The sequence below is a fragment of the Mesoplodon mirus genome, assembly GCF_964341445.2.
Source record: "Mesoplodon mirus genome assembly, chromosome: 9".
Lineage (NCBI taxonomy): Eukaryota > Metazoa > Chordata > Mammalia > Artiodactyla > Ziphiidae > Mesoplodon > Mesoplodon mirus.
In genome coordinates, this window is record NC_138985.1 from 29,454,499 (window position 1) to 29,478,658 (window position 24,160).

The 24,160-nt window shown below is 44.4% G+C and overlaps 1 protein-coding gene across 1 annotated transcript; it reads right to left on the bottom strand.

Moving 5' to 3' along the window:
* Positions 1-13,382: 13,382 nt before the first annotated feature.
* Positions 13,383-15,776, bottom strand: PURB (purine rich element binding protein B). Its single transcript, XM_082631923.1, has one exon. The coding sequence runs from the start codon at positions 15,741-15,743 to the stop codon at positions 14,826-14,828; it is 918 nt and encodes a 305-aa protein (XP_082488049.1). The 5' UTR covers positions 15,744-15,776; the 3' UTR covers positions 13,383-14,825.
* Between the last annotated feature and the right edge of the window lie 8,384 nt (positions 15,777-24,160).

The following is a 24,160-nucleotide window of genomic DNA, read 5'->3' on the forward strand; positions in this document are numbered from 1 at the left end:
ATTCATATGGGAATATAAGAGAGCAAGAATAGCCAAAATAATCTTGAAAAAGAATGAAGTTGGAGGACTCACATTTCTCGATTTTAAAACTCATCTCTGCTTATTTTCATAAAAGTAGAAATATTACCTTTTAATAAATGAAAGTCTTGGGCAAATGCTAAATCTTGGACAAATGGGACACTGAGACAACAGACAAAAATGGGACTGTCTAGAACAAACACTACCTGTGGGAAGGTTGGGGATGGATGGAGACAGTTAAAAACAAGACTTCTCAATTTCCTTTTCATATTCTTTTGCTTTTGAAATATGCAAACATCTATTTTAAAAGTTAAAGAGAGGGCTTCCCTGGTGGCGCAGTGGTTAAGAATCCGCCTACCAATGCAGGGGATGTGGGTTCTTCCTGGCCCAGGAAGATCCCACGTGCCGCAGAGCAACGAAGCCCATGCGCCACAACTACTGAGCCTGAGCTCTAGAGCCTGCAAGCCACAACTACTGAGCCCACATGCCACAACCACTGAAGCCTGTGTGCCTAGAGCCCATGCTCCGCAACAAGAGAAGCCACCGCAATGAGAAGCCCACGCATCACAACGAAGAGTAGCCCCCACTCGCTGCAACTACAGAAAGCCTGCACACAGCAAAGAAGACCCAACACAGCCAAAAATAAATTTAAAAAAAAGAAAAGCAAGAGATAAAATAGTGTATAGAATGCCATCTGATTATTTAAAAAAAACCCACCTGTCTATAGTTTCTTTTTATTTTTTAAAATGTTTATTTATTTATTTGGCTGCATCAGGTCTTAGTTGCAGCACACAGGGTCTTCGCTGCGGCGTGCGGGCTCAGTAGTTACGGTGCTCTCGGGTTTAGTTGCTCCGCAGCATGTGGGATCTTAGTTCCCCAACCAGGGATGGAACCTGTTTCCCCTGCATTGGAAGGTGGATTCTTAACCACTGGACCACCAGGGAAGTCCCTATAGTTTCTTTTTTTTTTTTAACATCTTTATTGGAGTATAATTGCTTTACAATGGTGTGTTAGTTTCTGCTTTATAACAAAGTGAATCAGCTATACATATACATATATCCCCATATCTCCTCCCTCTTGTGTCTCCCACCATCCCTATCCCAGCCCTCTAGGTGGACAGAAAGCACTGAGCTGATCTCCCTGTGCTATGTGGCTGCTTCCCACTAGCTATCTATTTTACATTCGGTAGTATATATAAGTCTATGCCACTCTCTCACTTCATCCCAGCTTACCCTTCCCTCTCCCCATGTCCTCAAGTTCATTCTCTACGTCTGCGTCTTTATTCCTGTCTTGCCCCTAGGTTCTTCAGAACCTTTTTTTTTTTTTTTTTTTTTTTAGATACCATATATATGTGTTAGCATACGGCATTTATTTTTCTCTTTCTGACTTACTTCACTCTGTATGACAGTCTCTAGGTCCATCCGCCTCACTACAAATAACTCAATTTTGTTCCTTTTTATGGATGAGTAATATTCCATTTTATCTATATGCCACATCTTCTTTACCCATTCAAAAAATATGGAACGCTTCACGAATTTGCGTATCATCCTTGCGCAGGGGCCATGCTAATCTTCTCTGTATTGTTCCAATTTTAGTATATGTGCTGCCGAAGCGAGCATCCTATAGTTTTGTTTTAAACAGTATTCTGGGGCTCCTCAAATTTGACTTGTAGTCAGTGAAAAGACAAAAGTATAAGAAATTCTCTTGTTATTCCAAGTAAAAAGTTTCTCAGCTTGCTGTAAAAGAAAAGGTTAGGATTATAGTATGTAATAGTTTAACACAGACATTTGGTCAAAATGACATGATCATTTAATCATTAATCATTTAATCATTAAATCTTTTGGGTAGGTTCCTAGAAATGGAATTGCTGGATCAAAGGGTAGCTTCTTAGGTAATGTTGCTAGGTATTGCCAAATGTTTTCACGGGGGATTTTGTGGTCCCACAGCAATATATGAATGTGCCTGTTTACCCACAGAATTGCCAGTGATTGCCAATGGAGTTTGTTGTCAGACTGTTGGGTTGTTTTTTTTTTTTTTTTCCTCATCTGGTAGGTGGGAAATGGTATCTCAGTATAGCTTAAATTTTCATTTCTCTTATGAATGAGATTGAACATATAACTATGAACCATTTGTATAACTTTTTTTCTATGAATTGTCTGTATCTATTTCTTATACACGTGTGATTTGCTTTTACCTTGATGTATTCAGAATCCCCAGGACCCAAATAAAGGATCCAGAAACTGCCATGGCAGAATAGTCATATTTTCTTAACTGTTACCACTCTTTGCCTGTAAGTAAGTCTATAATGCCACAAAATAAATAGTTCTAGCACAGGGAACTGAAAAACTGCCAGTTATGGAGAGTTTAGCTCTTCTTCTGGGAACCTGGATCAGTCTGGAGAGTTGTAATTGGAACATTACGTGTGTCAGTCATCTATTAATATTTATTGAATTTTAACAATGGTAGAGTACCTTCTCCTGACCATAGTAACCTGTGTGCTCCTTGTTTCAAAGTTAGTACAGTGAAAACATCACAATGCCTGGTCACTGAATCCTGGGAAGACCAAGTTTGTGGGCTTGATGGGCACGTGGAAAGGCCCCCTGTTGAGCCTAAAGAATCAAAGAATGACCACTGCCTCCTGCTCTACTCTGGAACACACCCTAGCAACGTCAGGCCTGGTCCTTAGAGGGCAGATGAAAGCAGCTTTTAGGGAAAATAGAAGAGCTAGCCCCATCAAAGTGTGACCTTTGAAGGCTAAATGGTAGGTGCAGTGTAGAAACTCCAAAACAAAACCCCCCAGAATTCCCCATAAACTTGTTTCTTGTCCACAAAAGAGAAAACCTTGAGCTGACAAAAGATGGGGAGAGTTGAGCAGTTGTATCCGAAAGAGAACTTGCAGTACCCACCAGAAAAGGTATGGTGTGGGATGAGGAGTAGACAAATGAAATCCCACTGCTCTGATGAGTCACTTTCCTGAGTGATGTCACCAGCTGGGTTTTCACTGCTGGAAAATCAGCAGCTGCTGGACTAGAACATTCCGCATTGCTGACAACAGATCTCCTTCCGTCAGAAGACTGTTTTCTGTTATTCTTCCTCAGAACCTAACATGCTTTCTCTTTTTACATTATTTATACTAGGGTGGGGAATCTGCCTTTCTGTTCTGAACTATGCATTATAGAGGACACTATATATTCATAAGGGTGGTTTCTGAATTCTGAGCAAAATCTTCAAGATCAGAAGCAGCTAGATGTAGGTATAATTTTTTTAATGTGCAGACAAAAATACCTCACTGTAGGTCATATAACAAATTAAACCTAATAAACTTTCTTACTCGTAACAATAATTTCTTAACACAGAAGCTAAGGGTAACTGGGTCCCTCTACCCAGCTGAATGAATTCTCAGCAGTCACTTCATTTACTGATTTATTAATTTTATATGCAAATTGTTTACCTGAAAGAGAAATACACACAAAGTAGAACAGATCTATGAAATGCAACCAGCAAATGCTCCATTTATCAGAACTCACGGAATACAGACATTTTCTCTAAATCTGGAGGCTGGAGAGTTCTTTGTTTTACCACCAGAGAAGGTGTATTTGCCTGTGCCAGATTGAATGGAACCTAAAATAATGAAAATTAAATTACTTTTCAATTTAATTTCTGCGTAAGAGTTGTTGGCTTTGTGGCACAGTTTAAAAATATGTACATTAGAAAATACCACAGGAAACAGCCATCAATGTACCTAACATGAACTCCTTATTAAACCTAGTTAATACAACATTTTTTTCAATATATATCAATACATACATAAATGTGATAGGCCATTTAATACTGTTGAGATTTTTTTAAACTATCAAAAAATTTCAAAAGGATGTATGCTAAATTATTTAACAGTAGTTACCTTTAAGAAGTGGGTTTGGAGAAAGAGCACATTCACTTTTGTTTACAGTGATTCTCTTCTGTTCACATTTGTTAAAATAAGTATGCATTAATTTTTTGAAAAATATTTATTTATTTGACTGCGCTGGGTCTTAGTTGTGGCACGCGGGCTCTTCGTTGTGCATGTGGACTCCTTAGTTGTGGCATGCGGGAATCTAGCTCGCCGACCAGGGATTGAACCCGGCCGCCCTCCATTGGGAGTGTGGAGTCTTACCCTCTTGACCACCAGGGAAGTCCCTCTTCATCTCTTTTTCTTTTTTTAGACAATTTTTTAAATTTTTTATTTATTTATTTTTGCGTTGGGTCTTTGCTGTTGCACGTGGGCTTTCTCGAGTTGAGGCGAGTGGGGGCTACTCTTCATTGCGGTGTGCGGGCTTCTCATTGCCGTGGCTTCTCTTGTTGTGGAGCACGGGCTCTAGGCGTGCAGGCTTCAGTAGTTGTGGCGCGTGGGCTTAGTTGCTCCGCGGCATGTGGGATCTTCCCGGACCAGGGCTCGAACCCGTGTCCCCTGCATTGGCAGGTGGATTCTTAACCACTGCACCACCAGGGAAGCCCCTCTTCATCCCTTCTTGATGGAAGCACGAGCAAGGAGGAGCACCTACTGGACCTGGTCAAAGCCCAGTGCTAGTGCTCACTATCCGTGTGAGCCTGGAGCCCATGCCCTGGCGATGGAACCTCGCCCCTCCCAGGTCCTAACTGTATGATGAGAACACGGACCAGGGCTCTGAGTTGATTCTCCTACTCCTTCCTTCCTCTGTCCACCTACGCTGGGCCCACTTCCTCCCTGGAGTCTAGGGAAGCGACTTCTCAGGATTTGAGATTGCACAGAGGTGTTTTACTGAGGAGGGAGATGTCTAGTAAATTTGAGCTGCAACCCATCCTAGCCTCCTGGAGACCCAGGGTCACGTAAACCAGGACTTTTGAACCCTAAATATACCTCAGCCCAATGTGACTTAGTTCCTTCTAGTTCTTCCTAAAAGCTTTCTATTCTTTCTCCGGACAAAACTTTAAGTTCCACTCGGACCGTGGACCATATTTTCTACACCTAGTGTAATACATGGCATATAGTTGCTACCTAATAATGAACTGAATGAATGAATTTAAAAAGTGTATGACCTCACAAAGGTTATTTTAAAAGATTTCATCACTGACCACCAGGTGGCTCTCATTTTCTTGAGAACAAAGGCTTGGCTTGTCTGGGGAAACTAGACACGCTGTTGTAGGACCTTAGGATTTTTAAGTGTTAAAGATACTAGCTCAGTCACGCTATTAGTTTATGACAGATTCGGGGATAGAACCTAGCTTACAACATCCACAATACCGAAACTATGAAGTAAAACCCCTATTCCTTGAGGCGCTGGCTCCAGTAGAACTCTTCAGGTTATAGCCTGGCTGCATCTAGTCCTTAAATTTGTTAGGTGACAACTTCATTCCAAGCTAAAAAATTCAGCGGGGCTATGGCAGAACTGATGCATCAGGGTAAAGGCTTCCTGACCTCTGTCGGTTGGTGGCAAGTGAGGTAATTTTTACCAGAACTTTTGTGATTTCTGCAGCGAGTCTCAAAGAGTGATCCTCATGTGGGTGGGGGAAGCCGAGCCCTGCCCCCTTTTCCTTGGCGATGCTGCAGCCTTGAGGGATGGACTTGGCTGTGGTACCGCATGCCTACCCCTGCCTTCTTTTCTCCCCTCTTCTTTCCCTGATTGGCTGATCCCCAGTTGCTACCAGCCTAGCCTGGGGACAGCGTCTTTATAAAAAAAAAAAAAAAAAAGTGATCCTCCACTAGCAGCATCAGCATCACCTGGGAACTTGTTAGAAACGTAGCTTCTCAGGTTCCACCCAGATCTGCGCACACTCAGAAACTTGGCAGGGTGGGCGGGTGGGTGGGGGTAGGTGGCTCAGTAATCAGCTCTCCAGGTGACTCCAGTGCACACTAACGGGTTCTCTGTGCTAGTAAAAGCCCCAGATTTCCCCAGTGAGGGGGCTACCAATACAATGCTCCATAATTCCATTTGCAAACTTTCCCCATGATTAGTTATTTGGGGGTTTAAGTGGTAGTGCGGGTAACGTGGGCAACAGGAGTCACAACGGGAAAGCCATATGTTCAGGGAATGCTCTGCCATCCTGAGTTTCCTTTTTTTCCCCTTTAGCAGAGATTCCCAGCCTTTCATCCCTTTCTCTTCGTACCACAGGCCACTGGTTCTCATCCCTGACTGACTAGACTCCCTTGGGGGAGCTCAGGAATTAAAAAAGGTAGAACAGAACACACAAAACACTGGGCTTAGGTCCCCCAAATTCTGATCCAGTTGGTCTGGATGGTGCCTGGGCATGAGTATTCAAGGCTCTCCAAGTGGTTCTGCAGGCAGCATTGAGCACTGCCAGGTCAAAGAAGTGGACAGTCACAGGAAAATTACATATGTGTGTGGGCTGGAATGGTGATAGGAGTAATTTATATAAGACACTCTAATACAAACAGATCATAGGGAGAACTAAAGGATTAAGCTCTCAGGTCTTTTCCAACCCCATCCCTTATCTTCAGAAAAGCATGATTTACATACCAGTCTACTTCACTGGTTCTCAAAGGGTGATCCAGAAACCTCCAGAGGCCCAAGACTTTTAGGGAGTCCAGAAGTCTAATCTACTTTCCTAACAACATTGTTAGCTGCCTTGTTCACTCTCTCACAAGTTTTTAAGTTTTCCAGAGGCTAAATGATGTGAGGTCATTGCTCTATAGCAGATGGAACATGTACTTATGTTGTTTTTGTCTCGAAAACAATTCAGTTTCTAATAGGATAGGTATCAATTGATAAAGCCCTGAAAGATAGAAGCTCCTTGAAGGTCTTCAGTAAATTTTAAGGACGTAAAGGGGTTCGTGAGACCAAAAAATTTGGAACTACAGCCAGGATGTATGGACATAAAATTTTTATTTTTCCTTTAGCTTGCGGTATAGGAGACTGGCCTAATCTACTCTCTAAGCAGTCAGTTATGATAAATGAGTGAACACATGGGGTAGCAGTTTCTTCACAGCCACTGGAAATGATAGGGCCTAAAAGCAGGTAGAATAGAAATTAGGGGAAGCAACAAGTGGCCCGTCTGGAATATGAACCAAAGCATGAAACTATGTGCAACTTTGACTTACTCCATAGATTGCTTACTAACTAGAAAAGGGTTATGGGAACCCAGAGGGTCTAGAACTGACTGGTATTTCAGATGAAATGTGCAACAGCTTTTAAGTCATTTCAAGTGGGAACTCACCCAATTCCAGACCCACTTACAAACCCCAGCAGATGGTGTGTGGTATTTCCCTCCTGGTCACCACGTAGTCCCTTAAATTAGTCACCAGCACAAGATTATCACTTTTTCGCATACTTTATTTGTTACAAACATACAATTTTTTAAATATAGACTGTAAAACTCCATCTGCAAAAGTCTGCTATTGTAAGGAGTGCACACCAGCAGTAAGGATTCTTTTTCCTCTACGAGTTTTTCTGTCAGTTTTGCTAGTTAGTGGTAAATACGGGACCCGCCATTTTACAGACCTGACTGAAGCTTCTGGTTGTATTCACATTGCTCTTTTGAAGCAGCCCTGCTCATCTCTAAATTGACCAGAATCTGAGCTTCAACCTCCAGGCAGTGAGATCAACAGCCCATCTACACTCTTTGAAGTTTCCAGGAAATATGATTACTGAATGGGTACTGCATTTCACGGATTTGTTTGAATTGCCCATGCAGCTCTGTGTTTGTTAAAGTGCATTCTTCTTTTAAAAAATAAGAGGAATAATCTTTACTCTTTAACCAAGGTACTTAAAAAAATGAACTTTTTGGTCTCTCAGCAGATATTCCCAAATTGATCCTATCACTACAAATTTTAGTGTTCTATTTACAAATATTTATAGGGTAACAGGTGTAGGGGACCTTATAAAATTAAAGGTGCATCTTCTCTTGAAGCAGAAATCAGTTCTATAAATTCATACATAGGAGTACACACTTGGTTTACAATGCGCAAGCATGTGGATATTTACAGAGACTGAAGACATCCCCCCAAACCCCCTTTAAAGTAACTTCTAAACTCTAGTTGTACATCTAGATCAGGAAGCTCTGTCTCCTGCTATCAGGATTTGGTTTTAATTCATTCAAATTACTTCTATAGATTCTCTACTGGCAGGACATCAGTCCCAACTTTGGAGTGAAGAAGAATCTAGTCTAAGGAAGCCCCTGGTAGATATGACTGGCAGTGAAGGTTACTATAGAAAGTGTGTCATCTGGAAATATATATCAAGATGGATAGACTTCTAAAAATGGTCTTGGAAAAACATCTGCATGAAGGTGCAAAAGGAATAAATTCCTACTAATCATTCTAGAACTTTAGAAAAAAGAAGTCCAAATACACTGATAACTTTAGTTATTATTCAAATATTGATAATCATCGGAAAAATACTCAAATTCACTTGCCTGCTACCGTAACATGCAAAATTCTTTTTAAGTGTGCCCTGTACTGATTTAATATCAGTTTCTGGACTTTTCCCAATCTATTAGCTTCTAGGAATCCAGAGAGCTTTTGACACAGAGGTAACATGGGAGAAAAGGGTTTAACGCCTCATATCTGAACAGTTTAAGATGAAACTCTCAAATTCCTACGATACAAACGTACTTGTTTTTCAAGTTTCTTGGGACTCTCCCTGCAGTTGTATGTCCCTAAAAAAGGAATTTTAAAAGGGAAGAAATCTACTACTTGCCACTCTATTTCCAAGTATGTGTAAAGATTTTTCGAGCCAGCCTGATCTTGAAACATAGGGCAAGACTGGGGATAAGAGTTTGCCTTTAAGAAATAAGGGATGATCTAAATCAATTTTCTTGAAAGGTTTACCCACTGATGTCTTTGAAATAGGGAAGAAAAAAAGAGACAGTCTCCTTCTTTTGCAATATGCTAGTGGACAATGAACTTGAATAGGTCTATTGCTTTCTCTTCAATACTCTGGGCCCACATTTCATCATACTAAAGGTATGATCAGCCCTCTCTTATCCATGTCAATGGATATTTTACATATAACATAGGGAAAATGAAATATGTTCCTAGACGCAAAATCCCACGTTAATCAAAAGTACAGTCATAGTCTTTCATCAAATCATTTGTTAGAATCACCTGTGGAAAAAAATAACATTTTTGTATCAAATAAAGCTCTGCCCTCTTGTTATTAGAAGTCCTACTGAGCAGTGACACTACCAATTTGGCATTTGCTATTGTTTTAACATGGCTTTACCTATCCCCACTGGAATGTCTAATTTGAGAGGCGTGAGTTAGATTTTCAAATGAAAAGTAAAAGATTGCAAATAAAGGTGATTACATTGATGGCATATTCTCTATTTCATTAGGAAATATAAAATATATTCATAAAGGTCTTACTTAGATCAGGGGTACAGATATCAACTGGAAATTACTAGAGTAATAAGTCTTCATGATGTAGTATTTTCCAAATTTAATTTTCATACTGACAATTGGACCACATTTACTGAAATAAGAGTCTGTTAAATTCATCAGTAATGAAACTAAGTTTTAAGACTGAGGGCTGGGAACAGCAACCTTAACTCAATAGCAGACAGATATTGATATATCATGAGAAGTCATCGTTCAGTCTATCTCTTGAAGCTTCTGGGGGCTAACACTTGAAAATTAATGACTTTGCTTTTCTAGAATAAAAACAGGGAAATGAGGTTATAATTTGCCATTTCCACCTTATGTCTGGAATTTCAAATGAGGCATTGTCATGTACTTCTTTCGTGTCTATATTTTTCTTTAGGTAAATCTGGTTTTTTTTTTTCTTTTTTTCTTTTCTACAAACAACCCCCCCCCCGCCCCACCCACATACCCATTATCCAGTTTATTCAATGGGAATAGTAACTGTTTAGGAAGACAGCTAATTGATTTACAGTACTCTAAAACCAACCCTGAAAACTGGTAATCTCATTCATTTACTGTAACTTCAGTGCTGTTATTGACAGAAAAAAAAGTTACCTTAAGGCTCAAGGGAAAGTAACTTATTATATTGTGAATGCAGCATTATTTACTCTCCCATCCATTGGAAGCTAGCAAAATGCATTCTAGATCAATAATACAAACTTTCTAACATTAGCAAAGATTTCCACTTTTCTTACACAGTTAGAATGATATTTATAAGCAAATTACCTAGGGGAGCCTGAGAAACCATGATCCATATCACACAAAGATTCCATGTATTTCATGATCAAAAAGTGCTTTATCTTTGAGAAATATGTCAGGGTTAAAATGGAAATATACAATGTAAAATCACGCGACACTTTCTCAAGTGAAGTACAAAGTGGAAAAGGAGCAAAAAGATGGGAGGCTCTGCTCTCTGAACAGGCCTTATGCAGGTGACATTTAGGGTGTACTAAATTAAAATTGTTTTAAGAGTTAACAGTGGAATTTTACACCACTATATATATTCTAAAACCTGAGATTGGACATCAAAGCAGTCAACTTTTTTATCACAGCAATTCTGATACTTCCTAAAAACAGAAGACAACTCAATTGAATTAATAACTCCAGGGTCAAAAACATTAACGTTCCCCAATCAACAAGGAGACTGATCACAAACGCATTCGACACTAAGGGTGCTGCAGAATGACTCTTGGCAAACAAGTCATTTTACATAAGCAAAAAGTCACTTGTTTCCTTCCCCTTCTCACCGATCAAGGCCACACTATTTTCAAATGAATATCTACTGAGAGATCAGTTGTGCATTGGACAAAGTACCATAATTGGGTTAAAAATGAAAACAAAATTTACAGTGAAGAATACCTATGTGCATGGCTTACACACTCAAGCTTTTTAATTTCATCCACCTCAAGAGCAAGGTAGACTCAAATGAATAGTTACCTTTTAATACCTTGTGTAGAGCACATTCTACCCCCTGTAAAGCCAGTCAAGGTCACATTTAACAAAGCATCCTCAGCAACTATAGTGCCTGAAGTGTGCAGCCATTTACAGACCACTCAATATGAGGGCATTATTATAACCAGCCTCTTTTGCCCACAACCCTGCATTTTCAGATAAGCCAGGAAAATTGTTTTGTTTTTTGAGAAAACTGAAGCTTGAATCTCTTAAAAGACCTGCAATTTATTGCAAAGTGATTGAGAGGTAACAAAGGAAGTAGAAGGTTAATAGGCTGCCTGCACCAAAGCCTCTCAATCATTTTGCAGTAAATAATTATGGAAAGTGACTTGACAAGTAGCCATGTGTGCATCACAGCTACAGTCATTTACACCACCTACATGCCTCCCATAGTAACATAGGGTGTCTGGGTTTTTGGTTTGGTTTTCACTTTGATTTTTTGGTGCCATACAGATTTACATTTTGTACTGTGCAGCATATGCACTGAAAATTTTCTTTGCTGACTAGAACGGCCATTCTACTTGAATGATAGGTAGGGACAATAGAAACCAGAAGGGAAGACGAGTATCTTGACACAGATTTTTGCTCTTTTGATTCTGTTCCTGAAGTTTGACTTCTCATGTCTGTAACTGCAGTAGTTTGAGAAACAAACATTCTACCAATTATCTGAAAAGGAATTTTAGTTCCCTACTTCTCTGGAATATGACTGTTTTGAACATGTGATTAGCTGGGATGTTTGCCAAAGCTGAAAAACAGCCCTAAATCACTGTTCATAACAGTGGTTGAAAGACAAGACAAAAAAATTGGTTTCCCATAGTCTGTACGAATGCCATTTTCTGACTGGAATTAACAAAGATCATTTCCTTTAATAAGCAATATTTTGAATGAGTTCTGAAAGCTAGCCTGTTACTATCACCTTGTTTAACAAACCACACACCAAAAGTGTAGTCTCTATGCTTTGCAGATTTCTATTGTCCCTAGTACTGGAATGAGGATCAGTGAATGCTACAATTAATCCACATCCTCCTGTAATCTTCCTGCAGTGGGAAGAGGCCATGAACCACCCCCTGCAGGAGAAACAAACCTTTGAGATTGGTTAAGACTTAAAAACCCACCACTATGACGTTTACCACTTAATCTTACATAGGCAGGTCAAAATTTTAATATAAATTACTTTTTCCAACACATAGCTTTATGCATTCTTTGCTCCTTTTTTTGGAGGATTCTCAAATTGATATCTAAAGATTTACATATGATATACTACTGTTATATGGTCTAATGACTAAGAAAATTTCTCTGGTAACCAAAGCTGATGCCATATATGGTAGTGTTCTTGGCATATACTCTATATGCCTCAGACCACTTCCACATTCTTTCTGTTCAGCTAATTATAGCTTAGTAGCCACTGGTGAAGGACTGTGAAGACCCTGTCATTTCTACAGAGTAGAAAGGGCAAGGCTAGTTACTGCAATTCAGCCAAACAAAAAGAAAAGAAAAAAGAGTAAACCAACCCCTTAGAAAGGAGAGGTACCGCACCTTTGCAAAACTGAACTGGCTCACGGCAGCTGAGCAACAGAACCACCACTGAAGCAGGAAAACAAGTTGGTCTCTACAGGAATTATACATGTTTTGAAAATGAAAAAGTTACAGCAATCAACTAAGAGCTGCAACCTTAATTTTCATTGCTGCCTCAGAGTTTGAAACTTAAACAGTTTCTGCAAACCTAATAACGCTAGCTTCTCAGCTCCTTTGCTAAAACTATTTAGGGATTTGTTCTCCGCAGCAAAGAAATAAACACTCAAAACACATAGGTAAATACAGCAGGACATTATTGAAAACAGCTGCCTTGTAGTACAAAATACAGTACAAGTATACGGATGTCATTAAAACATCAAAAATACTATTGCTCCCATACAATTTAGGAAACATTCTTTGCAACGGAGAAAAATTTTTAAAAAAAAGAAATGCTTTAAAAAAATCTGTTTAAAAAGTCTACTGTGGATGATGAGAGTAGAGGAATAGTCTGAAAAGGGCACCAATGTTTGTGGCTCTTCCACTATTTTTTAAAAATCTAAAATGAGATATTCTGAATCAAATCTAATTTTTAAAAAAGCCTAATTTTATATACACAATTATTCCCTCCCTCTCAGCCACTAATTCATGAAAACGACCTTTTTGTATATTACTCATTTCCCAATAAATACAAAAAGATTGTATAGATTGAATACCAAAATAAGATAATAAAAAGGGTATGCAATAAATTAAAAGGCAGCTCAAATAAAGGGCAGGCATGCAGTTAAAAAAAAAATACTAAGATTGTGGAAGTGGGGTTACTTGCCTCCTGGTTGAGAAGGTGTTGCACAAAGTATACCTGAAAACTTTGGAAAGAACATTAGCTCCCATTCAATTCAGTTACCTAGGTTCTGACACCTCTAGGAATACCTTTTGATGGGGTGGGATTAACTTGATTAGTAAAGATCATACTGAAAATCCATTTAAAATATAGAAGAGGCGATCCTTGAAAACCCCAACTTTTATTCTTGAAAGACAGCTGGATAAACTGGCAAAAGGCAGTTTGTTGAAATTTCAAGATGGTATAAAAATGCTTCCAGGATAGTCAGCATATTCACGTTCACTTCAGCTCCATTCAGATGGATTTCAGCTTCCAAAGGGCACACTGCTTGAATCACTCATCGTTTGCCAACTTTGATTGTGAGGTACTGATACAATGGATCAAGTTCTTAAAAATTTATTTTAAAAGAATAAATGTTGCTGGAATTCTGGACCTGAGGATCTTTAGTGTTTAAACAAATCCACAGATTAAACTGAAGGTAGATGAAGACTTCAGTTTTGGTTATTTTGAACTTTTCTGTGAGGACTTATATTCCATTAAAGCTCAGGCTTGTAGCCACTGTTCCTTTTGTAGATATCTTCAAGTTTTACGGTTTAAAATCCAGCCAACCAGTGGCTGAAACTGCCGAATTAGCCATAATTCACTGGCTCACACGGTGGAGCCACGGGGATCTGGCTCTCATTCATATCTAAGACATGACCTCCATATTTGGAGATCGGGGAAGAACTTTAGTGAGCAGCAACCAATCCACTCAAACAGTTTTCCTTGTGCTTTATGCCTGATTTCTTCTTGTGCCTACCTCAGCAACCCCCAATGTAAAACTGCTTTTATCTTTGAAAAAATTTTGCCAACTTCCAAAATATTATAATAACGGATTCTAGTTCTCAAGGACTGACATCTGAATCCATTTGCATCCCGGAAAATAATTCTGCAAAGACAAGACATGGGCCTTGTCCCAGGTTCCATGCAAAACCATTTAAAAAAAAATGGATCCGATTTGTTTCTGTATTCCCTGGTGGCTTCTTGAATTCTTATTTTGCCCTGTCTATGATTACTTAAAGTTGCATTCCTTTTCATAAAATTTGTACCCTCAGAACTGGGTAACTGCAAATGCCTCTCTCTTCACAAGAATTCCATGAAGATCTAGATCCAAAACGCTGATTTCAATGGAGGTGAAGGGATAGACACTATCTTAAGACCAGGTTACCCAGGTATAATACAAATTCAGCTGTCATCAGTGGGTCTGGGTAACTCAAGAGGTGTTCCTTGGCCAATGTGCAAGGATCTACCCCACCCAGGATTATCCTGATGGATTTAGAAACCTCAGCTGGGAAGCAATAGAAGCTGAGACTTTTGCTCAGGTGAGGAGGCGCTGTTGTCCTCTCTTTGTAGGTTGCTGTCAATTCCTTGGAACTTTACTGCTTTTCTCTAATTGTCCGTGACTGTTCTCTCTTATGGTTATTTCTCTTAATTAACTATATTATTTTAAATTTTGTTTTCTCCTTCTGGGGCCTCCCTTGCTCTCCCTCCACTAGCTCACTGGGATGAACAGGAAGGGGGGCTCTCTAGTGGTGGGGTGGGGGAGGCCCGTAGGGGAAGCTAAGCGTTTCAATCCTCATCCACCTCCTCTCCCTCTGACTCGTCTCCGCCGCGTCGCTCATAAAGCTTATCCCTCTGCCGCTCCTGGATCTCTTTCATCTCATCCGCATACCGGCAAAAGGCGCCCCCGAACTTGCCCCAGGCCTTGAAGGGGACGGTAATGGCGTTGCGGTAGGACGGCTTCACCTCGCTCACGCGCAGGAACACTCCGTACTTGTTGCAGCCCACGTCGAAGAAGAAACGCTTAGAGTCCACCGTGATGGAGGTGCCTTCCGGGAGCTCCCCGTACAGGCCGCCCCCGGGGCCCCCGGCACCGCCGCCCGGGCCCCCAGCCAGCTCGTCGTCCTCGCCGCCGTAGTCGTCGATGAGTTTGGCCAGCGCGTCGCGGAACTCGATGAGGCCCTGCGCGGGCAACGCGATGGTCTGGCCGCTCTGCAGGCCGCCGGGCCCCGGGCCGCCGCCGCCGCGGTTGACCGTCTGGCGGATGCGCAGGAAGCGGCCTCGCTGGTTCTCCTTGAGGTCCAGGTAGTACTTGCGGTTCTCGCGCACCAGAAACTCGCTCTTGAGCGCGCGCCGCGGCCCACCGCCCTCCTCGGCGCCCGCTGCCGCTGCCACCTGCTCGGGGCTGCTGGGGCCCAGCTGCGCGTAGTGTTCGATGAAGTCGCCCAGGTAGTCGCGGAACTCGGCGGCCACCGCCATGGACAGCGTGAGGCGGCTCTTGGAGCCGCCCGCGCCCACCTCGGCGATCTTGAGGAAGCGGCCCTTGGCGTTCTGCTTCACGTCCAGGTAGAAGCGTTTGTTCTGGATGTCCAGCCGCTTCGAGGCCAGCTCCTGCGTCTCCTGCTCGCCGCCGCCGCGGGACGCGGGCTGGAAGCCGCCGGGCCCGCCACCGCCGCCGCGCTCGCTGCCGCTGTCGCCGTCCGCCATCTTCTCGGCCGCCGCCGCGCCCAGGCCGCCGCCCGCCGCCCGCCGCGCTCGCGCCCCCGCCCTCCGCCCTGCGGCTCGTTCTCCGGGGCCCCCCAGCCTCGCCCGCCGGCCCGCTCACGCACTCCCGCTGCTCATCGCCGGCCGCCACCGCCACCCCCCATCGCCCCCGCGCCCCGCCCCGCCACTTCCGCCGGGCCCGCTTCCGGCGCACGCCTCCGTGACGCCATCCCGCCCCGCCCCCCATGTGCTCGCTGCCGGAAGCGCCGCGCACAGCGGCGGCGGGGCGCAAGGCAGTGACGTCACGGGCCCGCGGGGGCACGGGGTCAGGGCGGGCTAAGCTGGGAAGGAGCTCGGGAAGTTTATGAGCGCGGGAACAGTCTGCGTCCTGTTTGTGGTGGTGGTTTCACAAGTATGTCAAAACTCACTGAAATGTACGCTTTAAATAAGTGCGGTTTATTCTAGGGACATGATACAGTTATTATTTTTATAAGCAAAGAGGAATTAAAGGAGGGAGGATATGGGGGTCATCTGTACTCAAAACAAAACTAACTTATAGGATTGCTGGATGATAAGCCATGAGTGATATTTAGCGTAATACCTGAGTTATAGTGAGTGCTAAATAAATGTGCACTCTTATTTTTAGTTCGTGGAATACCGTACATAGTGTCTGGAGCATGCATGATAACATCGTCACCGTCCCAGCAGCATAAGAAAAAATGATGGCCTGAACTAAGCAGTGGTAGTGGGGATGGAGCGCTTAGGAAAGGAGTTAACTTTTAGCAAACACCTATGTACAGGGACTGACAGCCATTTCACAAGAAGAATACGTGTTTCATGTGTTACATTGTGTGAAGAAACTGGAATGGATTTTAAAAGTAAAAAAGTATGTCTTTCGGTGGGAGGAGGTGTGTGCTGAGAGTCACTCTGCCTGGATCTGAATCCCATACTAGCTGTGAAGTCTTGAGCACTTCAGTGAATCTCTTAGTTGCCTCACTTTTAAAATGGGAATAACAGTACCTATTTTGTAGGGCTGCTGTAAGAATTAAATGAGATAATGCACATAAAGCACATAAACTGGCACAGAAGAAGCATGCCCCGAGGTTTTTTTTGGGGGGGCAGGTTTTTTGGCTGGGTTCGGCCACGGTGCAGGGGTCGATCCCGGGCCCCCTGCAGTGGAAGCCCGGAGTCCTAACCACTGGACCACAAGTGAAGTCCCTCCCCAAGTATTTAATCACCCTTTCTCCTGTTTCATAAAAAAGACCCAATCAAACAAAATTATATAATAGCTATCAACCAAACACAGGAGAGTCCAGGGGAAAACATCACATCTGGGGCCTTGACCATTTCAATCCTGGAGAGGATTTGGACATTTCAAATCCCTAGGGAAGGAATGTGATGTCAGGCATCACTTGGCCTTCGTAAAAGGTGTCCATGAAGCTCCTTATCTAATTTCTTGCCAACCAGACCACTTCCCTGAATAGGGGACCCCAACAGTCAGTTCATGTGAAGGACTCTCTACCCCTCTGTTCATTTCTTTTTTTTTCCTTTTTTTTTAATGAGCCTGCCCATCCATTCCTTTGTGAGCCTTTTTTTTTAAATTTATGTATTTTATTTATTTACTTTTGGCTGCATTGGTTTTTCATTGCTGCGTGTAGGCTTTCTCTAGTTGCAGCGAGCAGGGGCTACTCTTCGTTGTGGTGCTCAGGCTTCTCATTGCAGTGGCTTCTCTTGTTGCAGAGCAGGGCTCTAGGCGCGTGGGCTTCAGTAGTTGTGGCAGGTGGGCTCATTAGTTGTGGCTCGCGGGCTCTAGAGCTCAGGTTCAGTAGTCGTGGTGCATGGGCTTAGTTGCTCCGTGGCATGTGGGATCTTCCCGGACCAGGGCTCGAACCTGTGTCCTCTGCTTGGCAGGTGGATTCTTAACCACCTCGCCACCAGGGAAGTCCCCCCCCTGTTCATTTCTTATCAGTTTGGTTTTAATGAGTCCGGTTCTATTTAATGAGTTAAATCTATTGCTTTGTTTCCTTTGAAATTTCATTCTTGGCTTTTAAGCGGAGCATCTTCTCCCTTTTCATCTGTTCGACAATCATACTTTTTCAGACATTTTACAGTTCAATTTGTTTAATACATGTGATTATATCATATATTTCTATTGAATATATGATACTCGATATTTTATGTTTAAGTCTAGTTTATCTAGAATACATTTTGGTGGATAGTATGAGGTAAGGAATCTAAAAAATTTCCTCCCAGTGACCAATTGTCCCAGTCCTATTTATTGAATAACCCTTCAAGGACAGATCTCGACAGGTGGAGATGAATGTAGGTTATTTTGGGCAGAGGGAACATGTGTTCCCAGATGGCGAGAAGTCTAGTTTGGCTGGAGCCCAGGGTGTGTGAGGAGGGGGTGGTGAACAAAAGAGTGGGAGGCAGCTAAACCCGGGCCCGGTGGGGAGACCTTCACTTGGGGGCAGGGGACTGGGCTGGAGTCAAGGGCGAGCCCCTGGAGCGGTGTGAACAGGAGCGTGACGCCTCCCCTCTGTGCTTGGACGAGGTGACCATGGCAGAGGACAGCATGGGTGGGCTTGGTCAGGAGGCAAAGACCACACTGCCCACCCAAGCCAGAGGGGACTGGACGCAGCTGGTGGAGCGGCAAGGAGCCAGTGGGGCTTTTTGGGGCACGAGAAGGATCCAGCTTTAAAAACCGAACATGGGGGGACTTCCCTGGTGGTCCAGTGGTTAAGACTCCGTGCTCCCCATGCAGGGGGCCCAGGTTCGATCCCTGGTCAGGGAGCTAGATCCTGCATGCCGCAGCTAAGAGCCCGTGCAGCCAAATAAATAAATATTAAAAAAAAAAATAAAACATTAAAAACCGGACGTGGGGATGTGAGAGAGGAGTGAAGAGTGGTTTCAGAGTGTGTGCTCTGAGTGACTAGAGCCGAGGCCGTTGTTGGAGATGACAGGGGCACTGATGTGAGACTGCAGGGATCCAGATGCTGCAGACGTTAGGTGCTCCTCCCCTCCGTAATTCACAGGAAACAGTACCCAACAGGAAGAGCTGCTCTGATGCATTTTGGGAATATCAGCTTCTTCCCCCGGAAATTTATTACTTCTTGGTGGCTTTAAGCACTTGCTGTGACTGCCTTTTGGCAAATCCAGCACGAGTGAGTGTGAATCTTAAGTACCGGCATCTTAAGTTTGAGGGGCCAGCTGGGTGCCGGAGGAGGGGTGTCTAAGCCGCTGTGGGACCCAGAGAAGTGGAGTTGAGAAGAGGGGCCACAGCGGAGACGCAGGTTTGGGAGCCACCAGCGGGCAGCATGGACTTGACAGCAGCTCCCAGGAGGCTGCATAGAGAAAACAGGGACAGGTGAACAAACGGGCAGGGAATGAGGCCAGGGGCTGGGTGTCACTGTTCATAGGGAACCTACACGAACGCTTCCCACCGTCCTGGAAACGTGCCTAGAATCGCACAGCTCTGAAGGGGTGGAGCAGAGACTGCAGCTCAGATCTCCAATTCTGAATTCTGTCTTTGACACCGCCACCTTGGGGGGGGCATGGAAGCCATTTGTCACAGTTTGAATGAGGGCAGGAGTATGGGTTGAGGGGCTGCCCTGGTGACAGAGGGGCTGGTAACTGGCAAAGAGAAGCACGAAGCTGCCTTGCCCAGAGATACCTGAGGCAGCTCCGAGGCTGGGGGAGCTTTGAGGGGGACAGGTTGTTGAGTGAGGTCCTGGAGATGGGTACGGCGTTGGGGGGAGTTGGGGGCTGGCCCTGGGAGGCGAGAAGGCATCCTTTGGCTTGTGATACCAGGGAGAGTGGAGGAGGGGCACAGGAGCTTCTGGTGGAGAGGAGAGCTGTTGGAGCCATTCCTGCGTCTGCTCCAGGGCCCAAGAGTGAGGCCACGTGCTGAGAAGGAGGCCGGGAAGAAGCACACTTTCTCGAGTCACTTAGAACAGCTTGGAGGCTGAGCAGGAGGCAGCAGATGGGAGCAGGCCTTGCCAGGGCTGGGGAGACCCCTGAGGCAGTGGGGGACAGGGGCCAGTGTCCTCAGATGGCCAGAGCCTTCTCCTGGTTTCAGGCCAGGAGAAGGAGGAAGCGGTCAGACATTGTAGGGCGCACCTTTGTTTTCCTGTTATTTTTCCTATTAAGCTTAAAATTGAAACTCAGAACAATTGAAGAACAATCCTTCTCACCCAGATCCCCCAAATGTTAATATTTTACCATATTTGCTTCATCATCTCTCTGTATAGTTTTTCTTCCTCCTGAACCATTTGAGAATAAGTTGCAGACATGATGCCCCTTTACTCTTCAGCATCCTTTTCCCAAAACAAGGGCATTCTCTTGCCTAACCAGAGCACAGTGATCAAAATCAAGCAATTAACAGAGATCTGATACTCTTCTCTACTCGACAGACTTGAGTTAGATTTTGCCAAATGTCCCAATTATGTCCTTTATAGCAACAGAAGGTCCCGTTGCATCCAGTGGGCCCTCATCCTTCTTTGCTTTACTCTGGAGCCACTTCTCTCTCAACCTGTCTGTGTCTTTCCCAGAGTTGACATACCCAAGGGGTGAAGGGGCGTTATTTTGTAGACTGTCTCTCACTTTGGATCTGGAGAAACTTCTTGACTTCAGTCTGAAAACCCGCCCTGCCCTGGCTAGCTCAACTCCCCACAGCAAGCGAAATGCTGCCTGCCACCCAGATGAGCCTTGGTGCCAGAGCAGGGGGGAAGACGAGGCGGTAGAAGGTTCCAGAGTCAGCAGGGAAGGCAGGAGTGGCAGGCGAGATTCGGTGGGGGTGGGGAATCAAAGTGTGTTCGTGACCAAATCTGCAGTGGAAACTGCCCGCAAGCCTTCCTGCCACGCTGCTCGGAAGCTGCATGACCCCCTCGCCTGCTCCGTCTTTTCCCATCCAGAAGGAAACTGCACTTAAGGGAGGAAGGCGGTCTGGTGGCTTAGGAGAAACTGGTATTGAGGGGTGCCATCCCCGAGGGCACTGGCACTGGGATTCCCGGGCCGGGAACCCAGCCCTGCAGATGCATTTCAGCTTGACTCACTGGGGCCAGTATCCAGCTGGTGTGCATTGAAACCTTCAGTGACATTTTCTTGGGTTTGCTGGAAGCAAGTATGTTCTTCTTGCACAGTCTAAAGAGATTGCCTCATTTGGCCTGGGCAGAAGGCCTGCACCTGCTGTTTATTCTAGGGATTTTTGTCTTCCAAAAATCAATAGAAAATCAATTCCTTGCATTGGTGTTGGGGTCCAGGGGGCACAGTTTCTCAGCCTTGGGACTTAACTCAGTAGCCCTACCTCCCTGCCCCCCGCCATAATTCATAGCTCCTCTTGGCCTTAAAAAATAAAACTCTTGGGACACTCCCAGAGGCTGGGCGGCGGCTTTAAGCACACCCATCAAGCCCTCTTTACCCCACATTCACCACCTCCCACATGGCCCCCGATTCCCTGGAAGGGGTACGTGTTCCTTGGAACATTCCAGGCCTCCACTGCTTCACTCCAGTTTCCCAGCTGTGAAATGTGTGCAGACCACTCGGTGGGTGCAGGTGGCACGCGAGAGCCCCAGACAGCATTGCCCCGTAGCTGTAATTCATGGGTGTGGCTGAGCTTCCTGTGGACGTTTCCCTCAGGCTCCATGTTCTGCAAAGACCCAGTGTTGAGTTGAGAGAACATGAACACAAAACCCAGGAGGACTTCTGTCTTTCTTTGGGAGGCACATTTGTTGGACAGGAGAGTTGAAGCCCCAACACAACAATCTGAAAAGGAACAGGATCCCTAGAAATAGGACAGTCGGAAAATGTATCAGCTGATAATGGATAAGAAGGCCTGAGGAGGCTGTAACTCAGGTCACTAGTGTTTGAACCCACTCACGTCTTAAACAGCAGGGGGCCGGCCTCCATCCCCATGGTCTCTCCTCAGTGACAGGGGGGTGTGAGGGGCCTCCTCCCAGCTGCCCTGGAGGCTCAGTCAGAGCCAGCTGTGCCCACAAAGCCTCTAGTCAGGCCTCTCCTCCCAGCTGCCATGGTGAACAGGTTTGCCCTTTCCAAGCGCCTTTAGGTCACTTGTGGTCTTTCCGTGGAGCTGGACAACAGCCATCTGTTCTGCTTCTTATTTCGTCCAGAAAATCCCAGTGTTCTGCCCCCCGCCTCCTCCTAGGGGTTCTGTTTCAGCTCCCCTGTCCAGCCTTCCAGAAGGCTGTCTGGCTCTGAACCGGGCCCCTGCTGGGTTCCTCCGTCTGCCCTTTGTCCAATTAGACAAAGACTGGTGATGCCCAAGTCCATGCTGAGCACAGGCAAGGCCATATGGTCAGGAGATGAAGGTTTCTGGGGCAAGTGGTAATGAGGATGACCTGAACTGAATCCGTAGCTTTTAAAGAACCTTTACCTGGTAGAAGTTAGGAACATGGCCTGGGGAAGATGAGAACAAGCCCTAGGGGACTGGATTAGAATTGGAGGTATCAACATGAGCTGGTGGTTTCACTACACAGACTTGTGTGTGTGTACATGCATACACACACAGGCAAATAAACACAGAAACACAGACACTCACATATAGATGTAGAAATATATACACACACACAGACATATAGGTATGTCTAGCGCCCAGACCTTGGTTTCTTAATACCATTCACTACTAAAATGATTCATGATTCACCCATGATTCACCCATGATTCATGGGTGTCATGAAATGACACCCATGGAGAAATGGCTGGTTTCAGGGCTGGAGGACAAAAAGCACAAGCTGAGCCTGGAATATCTTGTGTCAGAAAGTAAGTAAATGCTCAAAAAATAAGGGGGTCATGTCAAAGGACACCCCTGTTGGCCAAATCTGAGACAATTTAAGCATCAAGTAAAGAATGATAGTAACAGACTATAAGCCACTGAATAAAATAAGGTTCCATGTATACATGCTGATATAAATGAGTAATTGAGAGAAAGGAAAGCTCTTCTTTTTCTTTAATGTTTATCTTTTTTTATTTCATTGCGCTGGGTCTTCGTTGCGGCTGGTGGGCTCCTTAGGTGTGGCATGCAAACTCTTAGTTGCGGCATGCATGTGGGATCTAGTTCCCTGACCAGGGATCAAACCCGGGCCCCCTGTATTGGAAGCGTGGAGTCTTAACCGTGGCACCACCAGGGAATTCCCAAGAAAAGCTCTTTTCAGTAGAAAGCAAAGTGGCAAGTATAGAAGAAATGATGGAATCTGACAAGCATCAATAGCAATTATCATAGTAATGATTGATTCTGGCAAGAATCAACAATGGATATTAAAAACGGTGAAAATGGGGCTTCCCTGGTGGCACAGTGGTTGGGAGTCCGCCTGCCGATGCAGGGGACACGGGTTCGTGCCCCGGTCCGGGAGGATCCCACATGCCGCGGAGCGGCTGGGCCCGTGAGCCATGGCCGCTGGGCCTGCGCGTCCGGAGCCTGTGCTCCACGACGGGAGAGGCCACAACAGTGAGAGGCCCGCGTAACGCAAAAAAAAAAAAAAAAAAAAAAAAAAACGGTGAAAATTTGCTGGGTAAACTGAATATTGACCTAGTCTCAAAGAATCTCACCGTAAGTACGTGTTAATTACAAAAAGAAAAACAGTGACTCTGCAGTGGAGAAACCTGGCAGCCACCACCCTAAGCTGAGTGATCGCAGGTAACATCACCAGGAATGGGACAAATCGACCTCAGGTGTCTCCTGATATGATCACAGAGAGGGACGCATGTCACCTCTGTAGTATTCCTACCAAAAATGCAGAACCTTCATCTAGTGTTGAGGAAACAGCTGACGAACCTACACTGAAGGAACATCCACAGAATCACAGACAACAAACTAACTTCAAAAATGCCAATGCCATGAAAGACGAAGACTGCAGAACCGCTTCAGATTAAAGGAGAATGAAGAGATGTGACGACCACGTGATTTCTTCGCCATAAAGAACATTATTGGTGAGATCTGAATAAGGTCTGTAGGTCAGAAAATAATGGGGTGTTAATTTCCTGATTTTGATAATTGTACTTGTGGTTGTGTAAGAGGTTATCCTTGGTTTTAGGAAATACACCCTGAAATATTTAGAATTAAAACAGGCATCATGGCTGCAATTTACACTCAAAGGATTCAGAAAAAGACGCACCTGTACAGAGAGCAACAAAGCAGATGTGGGAAAACTTTAGCAGTTGGAGGATGGGTGAAGCGTATACAGGAGTTCTTTGTGCTAGCCTTGCAACTTTTCTATAAGTCTGAAATTATGTCCCCCAAAGTTAAAAATACATCTTCAAGTTGTCGAAATGTTTTAAAAATCATCCAAAATAAATTGTGTTGGCCCTCCTTGTCCCACTGTACCCTTTTCATATTCACTGCCTACTTCAGCATGCAGTCCTCTGGGACTGGTCGCTTGCCCATTTAGAATCTACGTAAAGGTTTT